At 52.1% G+C, this 13,756-nt stretch overlaps 1 protein-coding gene across 1 annotated transcript in view; it reads left to right on the top strand.

Moving 5' to 3' along the window:
• Positions 1-11,717, top strand: part of RRP1B (ribosomal RNA processing 1B) — a 35,419-nt gene extending 23,702 nt beyond the window's left edge. The window contains exons 9-16 of the mRNA XM_025380447.1: positions 1,127-1,221; positions 2,445-2,542; positions 3,667-3,686; positions 4,962-5,093; positions 5,690-6,414; positions 8,477-8,629; positions 9,629-9,692; positions 11,456-11,717. Coding sequence (XP_025236232.1) covers positions 1,127-1,221; positions 2,445-2,542; positions 3,667-3,686; positions 4,962-5,093; positions 5,690-6,414; positions 8,477-8,629; positions 9,629-9,692; positions 11,456-11,649 — 1,481 coding nt within the window. The 3' untranslated portion in view covers positions 11,650-11,717. The remainder of the gene's footprint in view (positions 1-1,126; positions 1,222-2,444; positions 2,543-3,666; positions 3,687-4,961; positions 5,094-5,689; positions 6,415-8,476; positions 8,630-9,628; positions 9,693-11,455) is intronic.
• The last annotated feature ends 2,039 nt before the right edge of the window (positions 11,718-13,756 follow it).

Genomic DNA, 13,756 nt, shown 5'->3' with positions numbered 1-13,756 from the left:
GACTAAGGACCTGGAGCAAGTGTTACGTGGTCATGGGACCACATGGGAGTAGTCTCTGGGTCCCTCTGCTCCCCACATTTCTGTCAGCCTAACCTGGACACAGACTCTCTTCCGAGTGCAGTTCCAGACGTTCCCTCCCAGTTACGTTCATCAAATGCGTGCTGCACCTGCCCCATCCTCCCCAGGCCTCGCCCTGATGCCACACCACTAATAAGCTTAGAGGGTTCCAGAAACAGTACATGTTTAAGATAATTTTGAGTTCTCCTGAGTCTGTTTAATCTGCTTCTTCATAAGCTGTAACACTCTGAATGTTTTAAGTGCTAAAAGTTGTGTTAATATTGACTTGTGTTTCCTGAAGCATGCTCGTGAAGTGACTGTACTGCTGTGACAGGTTCTCACCAAGGCCCTAAACTGACCTGAGACTAGGGCCAGACTCCTGCATCCATGCTCCTACCCCTGGTGGTCCAGGGCGATACAGTGTCCCATCCGCTTGCCTGCGTCCCTGGACAGGAGCTTCCCATTCACCACAGCCTTCGTCCTAACCGGACAGTGTGTGGGGGAGGGAATCATCGAAGGCAGCAGGGAATTGGGGTTTTATGGGTGCAAAAGGCAAAACATGTGCTTTTTCCCAGACTTATTTCCATTCCCATAGCCTGAACAATCAAAATGTCCTGGGAAATTATAAATGTCTTTGCAGAGTTTTTCTCCTGAAAGAAATTTTCTTTCGTTTTTTATTTTTTTGAGACGGAGTCTCGCTGTCACCCAGGCTGGAGTGCAGTGGCGCGATCTCGGCTCACTGCAACCCCTGCCTCCTGGGTTCAAGCGATTCTCATGCCTCAGCCTCCTGAGTAGCTGGGATTACAGGCACCCGCAACCACGCCCAGCTAATTTTTGTATTTTTAGTGGAGATGGGTTTTCGCCGTGTTGCCCAGGCTGATCTAGAATTCCTGGCCTCAAGTGATCCACCCACCTCAACTCCCAAGGTGCTGGAATTACAGGCGTGAGCCACTGTGCCCAGCCTTCTTTTTTGTTAAGAGACACCTAATTAGACAGTGGCTTCTGTGGAAGTAGTCACTTCTGTGTATTTGATATGTCAAGAATTTGGTCTCTGGGTATATTTTGACAGCACTGGGCAAAAATCATTCCAGAAAAGATGGACTCAGTGATGAAAGAGGAAGAGATGACTGCGGAACCTTTGAGGACACAGGACCCCTTCTCCAGGTGGGTGGCAGTTGTTGCTTTTTATAGAATATGGATTTGCTGTGGAGTAGCCTGACTACAGAATTAGGGTCACAGCTAGTTAAGCTATAAGGCCTGAAGTGTAAACTCCTTTTTAATCCCTTCAGTCACTAAATGTCACCTTCCTGAGAATAACCTTATTGGAGACAAGGAAATGTAAATACAGTGGGGTTTTGAAAGAGATAGTAGCACTTATTTTGAATGGCTAAGCTTTGCTCTGTTCTCTACCACGGAGCCAGCTCTAGTGGCACTTGTCAAATAAAAAAAAGTTTGCCTTGGCCGGGCGCAGTGGCTCAAGCCTGTAATCCCAGCACTTTGGGAGGCCGAGACGGGTGGATCACGAGGTCAGGAGATCAAGACCATCCTGGCGAACACGGTGAAACCCTGTCTCTACTAAAACATGCAAAAAACTAGCCGGGCGAGGTGGCGGCGCCTGTAGTCCCAGCTACTCGCGAGGCTGAGGCAGAAGAATGGCATGAACCCAGGAGGCAGAGCTTGCAGTGAGCCGAGATCGTGCCACTGCACTCCAGCCTGGGCGGCAGAGCGAGACTCCGTCTCAAAAAAAAAAAAAAAAAAAAAAAGTTTGCCAAGTACAGATTGCAAATCTAGCTTCAGTTTAAAAAGAAGCACACCCTCCGGCCGGGTGCACTGGCTCACACCTGTAATCCCAGCACTTTGGGAGGCCAAGGTGGGCAGATCACCTTAGGTTAGGAGTTCGAGACCAGCCTGGCCAACACAGTGAAACCCCGTCTCTACTACAAATTCAAAAACAAATACAAAAACGCAGCCGCGTGCACCTGTAATCCCAGCTACTCGGGAGGCTGAGGCAGGAGAATCACTTGAACCCGGGAGGCGGAGGTTGCAGTGAACCGAGATCACGCTACTGCACTCCAGGCTGGGTGACAGAGACTGCGCCTCAAAAAAAAAAAAAAGCACACCCAGGTAAATTTTGTTGTGGGTACTCTATCACAATTAAAAAAAAAAAAAAAAGAATTACTTACCCAGCTTCTCCCAAGAATAAACAGAACACGCATTTTTCAAAGGTAGTGCTTGTGCTCCTGGTGGCCAAGTCCCAGCACATGCTTGTTTAGCCTGTCTGTTGCCAAATGCTTCAGTAGGGGCTTCTCTTACTAGCAGATGTAAATGTCCAAGTCAGGCAGTGTTGTTTGGCTGCAGACTTATGTTTAGTTTCTCTTCCTGCCTAGTTTGACTATAAGGCTGTTGCTGATCGACTCCTGGAAATGACCAGCAGGAAGAACACGCCCCACTTCAACAGGAAGCGCCTCTCCAAACTCATCAAGAAGTCAGTGACTGGAGGGAGGGTTCTGACATCATCATTCCTTTAGTTCCCATCTCCTGGTGTGGGACAAGCCATCTGCATGCTTATCTTTTTTCTTTCTTCTTTTTTTGTCCTTTAATGCATTTGTGCATAGCAATGTAATAGACACATGTAAACTGAAAAGCTTAATGGAAACAGCAGTCCCACCCCTCAGGTTCCATTCTTCCAGTGCAGCCATACTCATCTCTTAGCTGCCTTAGAGTGATGTGAAGTCTATTCATGTGTGAAATGAACCAACCAGAAACTGATGTGAAGCTGCTATTTAGGTGTCTTCTGCTGGTGTGCTACTGAGATAGATAGGGTTAATTTTTTACCTCTCCCCTCCCTCCCATGTGGCTATGCCAAAAGTGTTAGTTAATTCAGCTGTCAGTGTTGACATCACTCTGACCATAGTGACATGATGACCTGGAATTCACGGAGGGCCTCATGCGTGGCTTGCTGTCATCGGTGACAACTGTCTGATCACACTCTAGGAGCCGGGCACTGCTCTGAGCACTTTGCATACATTCAAGTATTCCATGTTAAGCCCCCAGAAAGTAACTCCTGTAGTTCTGCCCATTTCCCAGCTGGGTTCCCAGGGTACTGGGTGGTCCTAGCTTGCCCGAAGTCCCTGCCATCCAGTGTCTCCTCCCCCGTGCACCTGCCCACACTGCGCCTCGATGCTTCTTATTTGTTCTAATGCGCAAAAATTGTGTAAAGCAAAACACAGCTTTGCCTTTCTCCACTGGAGAATTGAACATAAGCAGAGATCTAAGCTATTTCTGCCTTCCGAAACAAAAAATTGAATTTCTTAGTTTGATTTGGGTGTGCCAAGGTGCATCTTTGGCCCGCCATGTCCTTGCTGGTATTGACAGTAACCGAGGGCGGCACTGGCCTTGAGCTTTTTGGCCTTTGTATTGCACCACCTTTCCCTCACGGAATTTCCTCTCTAGCCTCCCCTCCTGGAGGAGAACGTGAACTAACAAATATTTAACTATGGCTTGTATTTTAAAAATTAAATACATATGTCTACAGAAGACAGAAGGGATTTCTTTATGAACATTTGTTACCTTTTTTTAATTTTTTTCATTTTTATTTTTTATTTTTAGATTCCAAGACCTCTCTGAAGGTGAGGTGCGCCGAGAATCATCATTCACAGTGTTTTTCATGAATATGGACCCCACTGGGGGCGTTGATGCCAAACGCTGAGAAACAAGATTGAAAGAACTTTACTGAAAACCTCTAATAAGAAATAATAGTCCTTAGCCCAGGCAAAATAGCGAGGCCTCATATCTACTAAAAATGAAAAAATTAGCCAGGCATGGTGGCGTGAGCCTGTAGTCCCAGCACTTGGGAGGCTAAGAGGGGAGGATCACTTGAGCCCAGGAGGTCCAGGATACAGCAAGTTGTAATCACGCCACTGCACTCCAGCCTTGGTGACAGAGCAAGACCCCAACTTTTTTTTTTTTTTTTGAGACGGAGTCTTGCTCTGTCACCCAGGCTGGAGTGCAGTGGCCGGATCTCAGCTCACTACAAGCTCCGCCTCCCGGGTTTACGCCATTCTCCTGCCTCAGCCTCCCGCGTAGCTGGGACGACAGGCGCCTGCCACCACGCCCGGCTAGTTTTTTGCATTTTTTTTTAGTAGAGATGGGGTTTCACTGTGTTAGCCAGGATGGTCTCGATCTCCTGACCCCGTGATCCGCCCATCTCGGCCTCCCAAAGTGCTGGGATTACAGGCTTGAGCCACCGCGCCCGGCCAAGACCCCAGCTTTTAAGAAAGACAGACTAGCCCTTACCTAGTCATACCACAGTACAGCCATGGGAAGTGACACAAGCCTAGGGCCCCCTGCAGCTTGCCCACCTTCTTATCCTGGGCTCTCCCCTAACCGCCAAAGTGAGAGGGCAGACTGCTCTCATGTGTGGATACTGCGATGTTTTGGTTTGGTTTTTATTGTTTTAACTAGATGGATTTGCAGTAGCCTAGGAAGGTTTTAATTGGATACTCTGTGAAGGTAAAATGTAATTTCTCAGGATCCCTTTCATTTGCTGTTACGTTTGGACAAGTCAGTGAAGTCACCCCATACCCCTCATGTACTAGGGACACTTGGAATTGGGAAGGGCACCAGTGAGCTGGTTGGAATGCAGAGACCACATTAGCCAGGCCCCCAGAGTCCAGCCATGGAGGGTGTCACCGAGGGCTTGTGATCCCTTGCCTTGCCTTGGTTGAGAAACCCACAAAGCTTTTTTAAGTCTGTAATTCCTGTGTCAGCAGCGCTCAGGTTTGGGTGGGAGAAACAGTGAGGAACGATGATGATGAGGCAGAAATTAGGAGGGGGGTCTTAGGCCCCTGGGGCAGACTCTCGAGCGCCTGGGGAAGCTGACAGTGTGTCACTCTGGCATCTAGGAAGCAGTATATCTCAACTGAGTTTTGCGGAGGACATTTCTGCTGATGAAGATGACCAAATCCTCCGTCAAGGAAAGCATAAGAAGAAAGGAAATAAACTTTTAGAGAAAACTAACTTGGAAAAGGAGAAAGGTAAGCTGTAAAGCTGAAGAGAAGGGCCCTTCTCTTGAGGGCTCATGACTGAGCCCTTGGGGAGCGGTGTGCACCATGGAGGCATCAGAGACTTGAGCTCGTGCCATCACAAAGCATTAGCAGAACCTAAAGCTTCGGTTTGTAATGGCTGAGAGGTAAAGGTGGTTTACCAAGTGTTCTGCTGTTTCAGTGGAACCGTGTCCCCAACTCACCCCGCTCACGTCCGCCTGCTCCCCAGGGCACCTCTGCAGGGAAGCAGGAGCTGCAAGGAGCACTAGGGGGGCAGCTGTTTGATGACCAGTCTAGATCTATGGTTTTTACCTTTGGGCCCTAAAATTAGTGGAAATCGGACTATTTCAGTTCCATGTGTGTTTATAAATGGACAAAAGGAGGGCTTCCAGTCACAGTCGGGAGTGGAGGAAGTAGGACCAGACGACAAAGGTAGTGGGGACACCGAGTACCTCAAGGGAGACAAACTCTCCTGGTGGTAGAATGTCAGGAAATTGTGTCCGCCGATCATACTGTCTCCGAATCACCAGCAGGACTCTGGCCCAGCTGGCACTGGGAGGCTTATTGATGGGTTTCTGTCTTTTTAGGAAGCAGAGTCTTTTGTGCAGAGGAAGAGGACAGTGAAAGCAGTCTTCAAAAGAGAAGAAGGAAGAAGAAGAAGAAGCACCACCTGCAGCCTGAAAGTCCAGGCCCAGGGGATGCAGCCCCGTCCCTGGAACAGAACAGGGGCAGGGAGCCTGAGGCCGCTGAGCCGAAAGCCCTGAAGGCACGTGTGGCCGAGCCAGGCACAGAGGCCACATCCAGCACCGGGGAGGAGAGTGGCTCCGAGCATCCTCCAGCCGTCCCCATGCACAATAAAAGGAAACGACCGCGGAAGAAGAGTCCAAGGGCCCACAGGGAAATGTCGGCATCAGCAGGGTTGCCCCCAGAGGACATGTCTCAGAGTGGCCCCAGTGGCAGTCATCCTCAGGGACCTAGAGGGTCCCCAACAGGTGGAGCCCAACTCCTAAAAAGGAAGCGGAAGCTTGGAGTTGTCCCTGTCAATGGCAGTGGCCTGTCCACGCCTGCCTGGCCTCCACTGCAGCAGGGAGGCCTTCCCACAGGCCCCGCGGAGAGGGCGAACAGCCACACCACCCTGCCCCAGTGCAGGAGGCTGCAGAAGAAGAAGGCAGGGCCTGGCAGCCTGGAGCTCTGTGGCCTGTCCAGCCAGAAAACAGCAAGCTTGAAAAAGAGGAGGAAAATGAGAGCGATGTCAGACTTGGTAGAGCACAACGGGGCGCTGGAGTCCGAAGCCAGGCAAGCCCAGGCTCTGGTAAGGTGGGAGCACCCGCAGGCCAGCTCGCCGCAGAGGCGCTCAAAGGCGTCCGGGGGAGCTCCACTGCCTCCTGAGAGGAAGGGTGGGGGCCGGCGGCCAGGTCTCTGGACTCAGCAGCAGTTAGAATAGGGCATGTTCACAACAGCCTTCACTGAGGAGGAAATCACAGGTGACCAGTACTTCGGTTCTCCTCATCGGTCACCTTCACTCCCCCAGACCACATGTTTGGGTTCAGGAGGGCCCGCTCTGAGCTGGGAAGGTTATCCATGGGCCAGGCACTGCTGCCCCACCGTGTTCAGGCCAGTCTAGGCCTCTGTTGAAGGCGGGTCTGGTTTTCTTCATCAGCCCGTGGCCAGTCCAGGCCCCTTTGGCAAAAGAGGAAACCCAAAATTCTCTTGCCTCACTTACCTTCTTTTCTATATTCTTTTCTTTTGTTAGCTCCCCGCGCCCCCACCCCACTTCCCTGCCAAAGAAACTTCACTAGCCAGACCACTTACCTTCTTAATGGAGAGATTTTCCTTCCCCTTGGATCTCTAGAGCCAGATAGAAATGAGGAACCAAGCTGTTGATCTGGTTTTGGGTCTGGCTCTGCCACCCAGGCTGGAGTGCAGTGGCGCAATCTCGGCTCGCTGCAACCTCCACCTCCCGGGTTCAAGTGATTCTTCTGCCTCAGCCTCCCAAGTAGCTGGAATTACAGACAACATCACCATGCCCAGCTAATTTTTTGTTATTTTTGTAGAGACGGCATTTTGCCTTGTTGCCCAGGCTGGGCTCAAGCAGTCCACCAGCCTCGGCCTCCCAAAGTGCTGGGATTACAGGTGTGAGCCCCTGCACTTGGCCCTGATGCGCTTTTCACACCACCTGTGGGTGCACTGGGCTTCCAGGCCAGGGCCAGCAAATGTAGTTTCACTGGAACAAAGCCACATGCACTCGTATGTGCAGGTCCATGGCCACTTTCACACTGCAGCAGCAGGGGCAAGCGGTAGAGACAGGGACCTGTGGTCTGCAAAGCAGAAAATAACTCTGCCCTTCACAGAGTTTGCACACCTTGGTGAGATCTTGCTTTGCAAACACCGCTTTGCGGAGGTTGTGACATCTCCTTTGTTGAAGTGGACACGTGTGGACCTGGTTAAGTACTGGTTTGGGGCTAACAGTGTCTGCAAGTGGCTAGTGAGTTAGTTTATGGTCAGGAAAGCCTTACCCAGGGGAAGCAGTGCACTGAGCCAGACGGCAGGAGGCCCATTTCTAGCCTCGAGTCTCTCCTACCTCACAGTGCCTTCATCTCCCTGGACTGCAGCCTGTCCCTCATACCCTCAGTGCTGCTTCCTCACCAAGAGGGCCAGAGATATTGCCTTTCTTGCCGTCTTCTCAGGCCCCTGGCAGCCTGTTGTAAAGAGGATGGGGTGTTGCTCAGTCAGTCCCAGGGTCGAGGGAAGCTTTCCCCTGCCACCTCTCCCGGCAGAGGGAAGGCACACAGGAGAAGCTCCTCAGGCTTCCCTGCCCTCCAGGCGGCACACTTGATCCTGCCGGAGCCACCCGTGTGTCGTCAGTGGCACTGGGTTTCCCACACGTCTGAGAGCCCAGAACGAGACCCGGTCTCTCTCTGGGTGGCTGTGAGTCGCTGCACACCCAGTGAGTGTCCTGGGCCTGCCTGTGAGGGACCCACAGCCCCCATATGGGCATCACTGCCCTCCACACCAGGCTGCCAGGGCAGTGATGATTCAGCTACAAATGGGAGAGTGAATTATTCTCTAACAGATTGGCTTTGAAAGGCTGAAATCTTCAATTTGAAGATGAAGATAAAAGTGGGTCCTTACTCTGAGAAGGCGTTTTCATCGCCCCTCTTGGCATGGTGCCATGATAGGTGGTCGTGTTGTATGTGAAGCCTGAGCTCTGCCGAATGCAAGGGCTGTCTGCAAGCGCAGTGCAGAAAACTGCAGGCTCTGGGGTGGGCTGGATCCGCTGTGGGGCTCGGCCTTCCCCTTCTGTGTGCGTGGGCAACACAGCAGGCTCTGTTGTCTGACCCCTCCTCTCTGCTTCTCACCCCTCGCTCACATAGGGAAGCAGTGGGACTTTCAGTTCCCTGAAGAAGCAGAAGCTGAGGGCAGAAAGCGACTTTGTGAAGTTTGACACCCCCTTCTTACCAAAGCCCCTGTTCTTCAGAAGAGCCAAGAGCAGCCCTGCCACCCGCCCCCCAGGCTCTGCCGTCCAGGTGTGCACCCTCCCCAGAGTGACACAGCACGTTTCACCACAAGGGCACAGATGGGCTTGAGCTGACAGTGCTTCCCATGCCAGGCCTGGAGTCCCACTGTGGCCCTCTGAGCCTGCCCACAGCAGACAGGTTCCGCAGCCAGGGTAGCATGAGGTCTGGGTGGTCTGGGACCCACCCTGAGGGATCGCAGTCAGGAAGGGGACTTTGAGGGACGGCTGATCCACACATTCTGCCTCCCAGGGCTTCCAGCTCAGGGTTTGCAGAAACCAGTTTTCTCGTGAAATGTCACAGTGTTAATACGTAGGTGGTACAGGTCAGCAGGAGGTCCACACTTCTAGAAATGTGGGTCAGAGCAGGAACTTGAGGAAGTGCTTCCTAATGCAGGCTGGATCCACTTCCGGGAATGTGAGTAGGAAGAAGATCGTTGATTGTGGTGAACGGTTAGAATATGCAGATAGCTTGGAGCCCTTGTGCACGAGAAGCTGGGAACTGTGTCCATTGTCCACTAAAGTGAGATTCCATTGTAGGCATCGTCTCATCGATGTCATAGAGTCTTCAAGCTAGAACTTCAGAACTCTCCAGCAAAAGGCAGGGGAGTCTTGGCATTTTTCCTCATGGGTCCTCAGTGGTGAACTGTTTCTGGACAGTTCAGGCATCTTCACTGTTGCCTTTCTTCCCTGGATCGTAGAACCCTGTGGTGGTGATGAGGCTGTGACCACAGATGGGCCAAGAGTGCCAGCACCACTGACCCTGGGCTGGGGGAGGCGCGCGTGGGACACTGGGAAAGACAGAGGGCGGTCCTGGTGAAGCCTGACAGCAGGGTTGGTTTCAGTCTTGGCCGTGGTCCCTTTGGCCTCTCCCTATATGTGCCACTCAGTAAGCAGCAGTGTGGGCGACGTCCCCTCCAGGGCAGGTTCTCCAAAAAATCCTGACAGGGAGACTAAGTGCCTCTGTTGTACTTGCATTACTCCTTTTGTTCCTGTTATTTCTCTTCTGCAGCTAAACAAGACACCGTCCAGCTCCAAGAAAGTCACCTTCGGGCTGAACAGAAACATGACTGCAGGTAAGTGGGTTTTGCCGGCGGCAGGCTTCTCTGGAGCACAGCTGCGGCTCCTGGCGCGGCTCGCAGCCTGGTTCCACAGGCGCTGAGGGGAGAGGTGGGGTCCGAGCTCCTCATTGCCCATTTCTTTCTTTTTTCTTTTTTTTTTTTTTTGAGACAGAGTCTCACCGCTCTGTCACCCAGGCTGCAGTGCAGTGGCAAGATCTTGGCTCACTGCAACCTCCTCCTTCCCCCCCGCCCGGGTTCAAGTGATTCTCCTGCCTCAGTCTGCCAGGTAGCTGGAATCACAGGCGCATGCCATCGCGCCCAGCTAATTTTTGTATTTTTAGCAGAGATGGAGTTTCACCATGTCGGCCAGGCTGGTCTCAAACTCCTGACCTCAGGTGATCCGCCTGCCTCAGCCTCCTAAAGAGCTGGGATTACAGACATCAGCCACCGAGCCCAGCCCCTCACTGCCCATTTCTGAGTCAGAAGGAAGCACCTGTGTGTCCCTCGTCCTCAAAGGGCTGTGAGTGGGGTGCCAATGGTGAGCGGGCAGCCAATTGCCTGGGACCTCTTAAGAGAGGCTACCTGGAGAGACGTGATCCAAAAAGCTGTTCTCCCAAGTGTCTTTCTAAATACTGAAAGCCGTCGCACAGAGAGGCCATTTGAGATTGTAGTGATCCATCAGCTGTAGCTGTCTCTGAGATTGTAGTGATCCATCAGCTGTAGCTGTCTCTGAGATTGTAGTGATCCATCAGCTGTAGCTGTCTCTGAGATTGTAGTGATCCATCAGCTGTAGCTGTCTCTGCGAAACTTCGGAACAACCTGCTTCCTGGGGGACGGAGAGGGGTAACCCCTATCTTGACACTTTTCGTATCGGTGCCATCCATTCGAGCTGCTTTTACAAAGGAAACCAAAGTTTTAAAAAGTATTATAGGCCAGGCGCAGTGGCTCACGCCCATAATCCCAGCACTTTGGGATGCCAGGTGGGCAGATCACGAGGTCAGGAGTTCCAGACCAGCCTGGCCAACATGGTGAAACCTCATCTCTACTAAAAATACAAAAATTAGCTGGGCGTAGTGGCAAGAGCCTGTAGTCCCAGCTACTCAAGAGGCTGAGGCAGGAGAATTGCTTGAACCCAGGAGACAGAGGTTGCAGTGAGCCAAGATCATGCCTCTGCGCTCCAGCCTGGGTGACAGACTGGGTGAGACTCCATCATCGCAAAAAAAAAGTATTATAACGAATTTAGGACCAGACTCTTGTTGGGAACTGCAAATAATTGTGTGTGTGTATGTGTGAGTGTGTGTACATGTGCCAGTATGTGTGTGTGTGCGTGTGCATGCACAAATGTGTGAGCGTGTATGTTTAGGGAAAAGAGACTCTCAGAGAGCCTGAGGAGCTCACCCAGCCTTTACAACTGGATGAGCAGGACGAATCCTGCAGCTCCACATAGCACAGATTCATCCCAGACTCAAATGCCTAGTTCACTCATTGTCCAAAACACCCCCACCCTCAATGTTCACCCTTGCAGGAGCCACCCTACCAGCAGCTCCCCTTGGTCTGTACAGGCGGCCTTGGGAGGGTGAGTTGAGGCAGGGGACATGGCCTCACTGCCCTCCTTCCCTCAGAAGGCTCCCAGGCCTGCTGTCTGCAGGACCTTGAGATGGCCCTGCTTCATCCTAGCAAATGGGCAGGGTTGGCACCCAGGCAGGACAGTGTCCGAGCTGTTGGAGGGACAGCTGTTGGACCTGCTTAACATGGGGCCTTGCTCTCATTTGGGACAGAATTCAAGAAGACAGACAAGAGTATCTTGGTCAGTCCCACGGGCCCTTCCCGAGTGGCCTTCGACCCTGAACAGAGGCCCCTCCACGGGGTGCTGAAGACCCCCAGCAGCTCACCTGCCAGCTCACCCCTGGTGGCCAAGAAGCCCCTGACCACCACACCAAGGAGACGGCCCAGGGCTATGGATTTCTTCTGAGGGGCAGCAGAGTCCCTTGTAAAAGACTGCTTTTGTACAGAATACGCTATAAATTATACCTTTAAGAATGTGGGGCCTTTTTTATGATTTTCTAAGTTCCCGTAAGTTGTGTGCACGAGGTTCTGAACGTGCCCGCGGGCTGCTGCGTCCTGGCCCCTCTGTAGCGGCTGCGGGCGTCTTGGTTGAATCTTTTGCTACAAACCATGTTTGTGTTCGAGCTCTCCAGGATTTAACATTTTTGGGTAACCTCAGTGATTCCCGTTGGTGTAGGAAGTGAGACCCTCCCTGAAGCTGAGGAGAGCACGTTGGTCGGAACTTTAAATCAGTCAGTGCTGTTGGTACATGAGAGGTGGAATTGCACTTCCTGTTGAGCTCCCAGTCCTGCGGAATTTGGTACTCATTCCTGTATTTGCTGTACTAAGTTGGTTTCTGTTAGTCTGAACAATCTGTTTTCTTTTCAAAGCATGTGGGGCTTGATTGCCATGTTCTGTGGGTGTTCGGCAGGTTACCGATGGGGAAGATTCTTGTCACAGAATCAGCAATACCATAGTTTTTCTACATGTGCTCAGCTGGGGGTGTGGACAGGTAGGGGTGAGGAAAGAAGAGGCTCTGTGTTCTGGGGGCTTTTTCTTCTCCTCCCCGCTACCCGGTTTCCCTCCCTGTTTTCCTACCTCTACGGCAAGCCCAAAGTGTCTTCTCGGGAGGCCAGCGCAGCCCCCAGCTCTTACCCAGGTCCCCGCCCCGTGCTGAGCCCTCTGCTGAGGTCCTCGCGTGGAGCACACTCATGCCTCCAAGCCCTTGCGTCTCTCTCTCTCTCCGTCCACGTTCCAGCCGAGTCACTGCCTGACCGGCTCCAGGGCAGCTCCCCATCTTCCCTGGAGGCTGCCGTGCGTGTCTGGAGCCTGCGCTCCCGCTCCGCGACCTTTCCTCTCAAATGCGGAAGCGAGCACTTAAGAGTTTAGACAATTCTCCTGTAAGTTCGTGACAAACACGGGCGGAAGGCACTCAGGCTTTCGTTGGGGAAACAGAAATGAGGCCTTCTTTTGAGCAGCGATTGCTCGATCTGTGTGAGAAAGCGTCTGACCTGGGCGTGAGAGCTGGAGAAGCTGCAGATTCAGAGTGAGCGGCTGCGGAGGAGAGCCGCCAAGGCTGCGCGCCTTCTCCATGCGCCCGCAGCTCCCGCAGCTCCCGCCTGCGCAGCGAGAGGGCACGGGAGCACGGTTTGGGCTGCCGTGCTGCTCTCCCAGCCAGCCGCGCTCTGCTCAGGCCTGGAGGTGAAAGCCGCCTGCCTCCCGTTATGCGCCCCATACAGGAGCCCCGGTTTTTCACCAAAAGCCCGCCAGTGCCCTTCTCCACTGCTGCCTCAGCAGAGGGCCCCAGGTTCTCCAAGGTCCCAGCTGTGGCTTTGGACAACGTGGCTTCAGTCCCTGGGGTTGCAGAGCTGCATTGGGTTTACCTCGGTCTCATTCGCTCACGGAGCCAAGGGCGGGTTTCACCTGGGAACATCAGACTGACTTGCTGGCGTCAAGAGCAGTTGACTCACTGATGAAGGCCCTGGTGAGAAGAAAGCACTCACTCTGTTCTTCGCCTACTCTGTAATCGTTTTGTCATGATGAGCCATGAAAAAATTAATTAACTTGTGCTGTTAAATCGTCACTGTAATGAGGTCTTACGTACGACATACCTGTGGTGGCTGCATGGTTTAATAGCTGCATTGGATAGGATCCTCACGTCACATTCAGAACCAAAACTGACACAGTGAAACAATTAAGGTGAGCACATATTTTTAACTTTTCTTTTTTTTTTTTTTTTTTTTTTTTAGTTTCATTCCTCCTAGAATATTTTTCTAACAATTTTTATTTCAGCTTTAAAGATGGGTCATATAGCCAAAGGGGCCATATGATCCAACATTGCTGAGATGTCTTAAGACATTCTAAGGCAAAACTGGCACATTTGTTCTGCAGACTGTTGCAGGAATGTTTCTTCCTAGCATTTCTATATCATCTGTCCATTCTGAGGAGCCAGTGAATGCCCCACAAACGCACCTCCTGTCAAAACCACGCCTGAGAGGTCCGGGCTGGGAGTGACAGGGTGCTTGGATTCTGTT

The sequence above is a fragment of the Theropithecus gelada genome, chromosome 3 (assembly GCF_003255815.1).
Source record: "Theropithecus gelada isolate Dixy chromosome 3, Tgel_1.0, whole genome shotgun sequence".
In the NCBI taxonomy this organism is placed as follows: Eukaryota; Metazoa; Chordata; class Mammalia; order Primates; family Cercopithecidae; genus Theropithecus; species Theropithecus gelada.
This window is presented reverse-complemented; position numbering and strand designations above follow the sequence as displayed.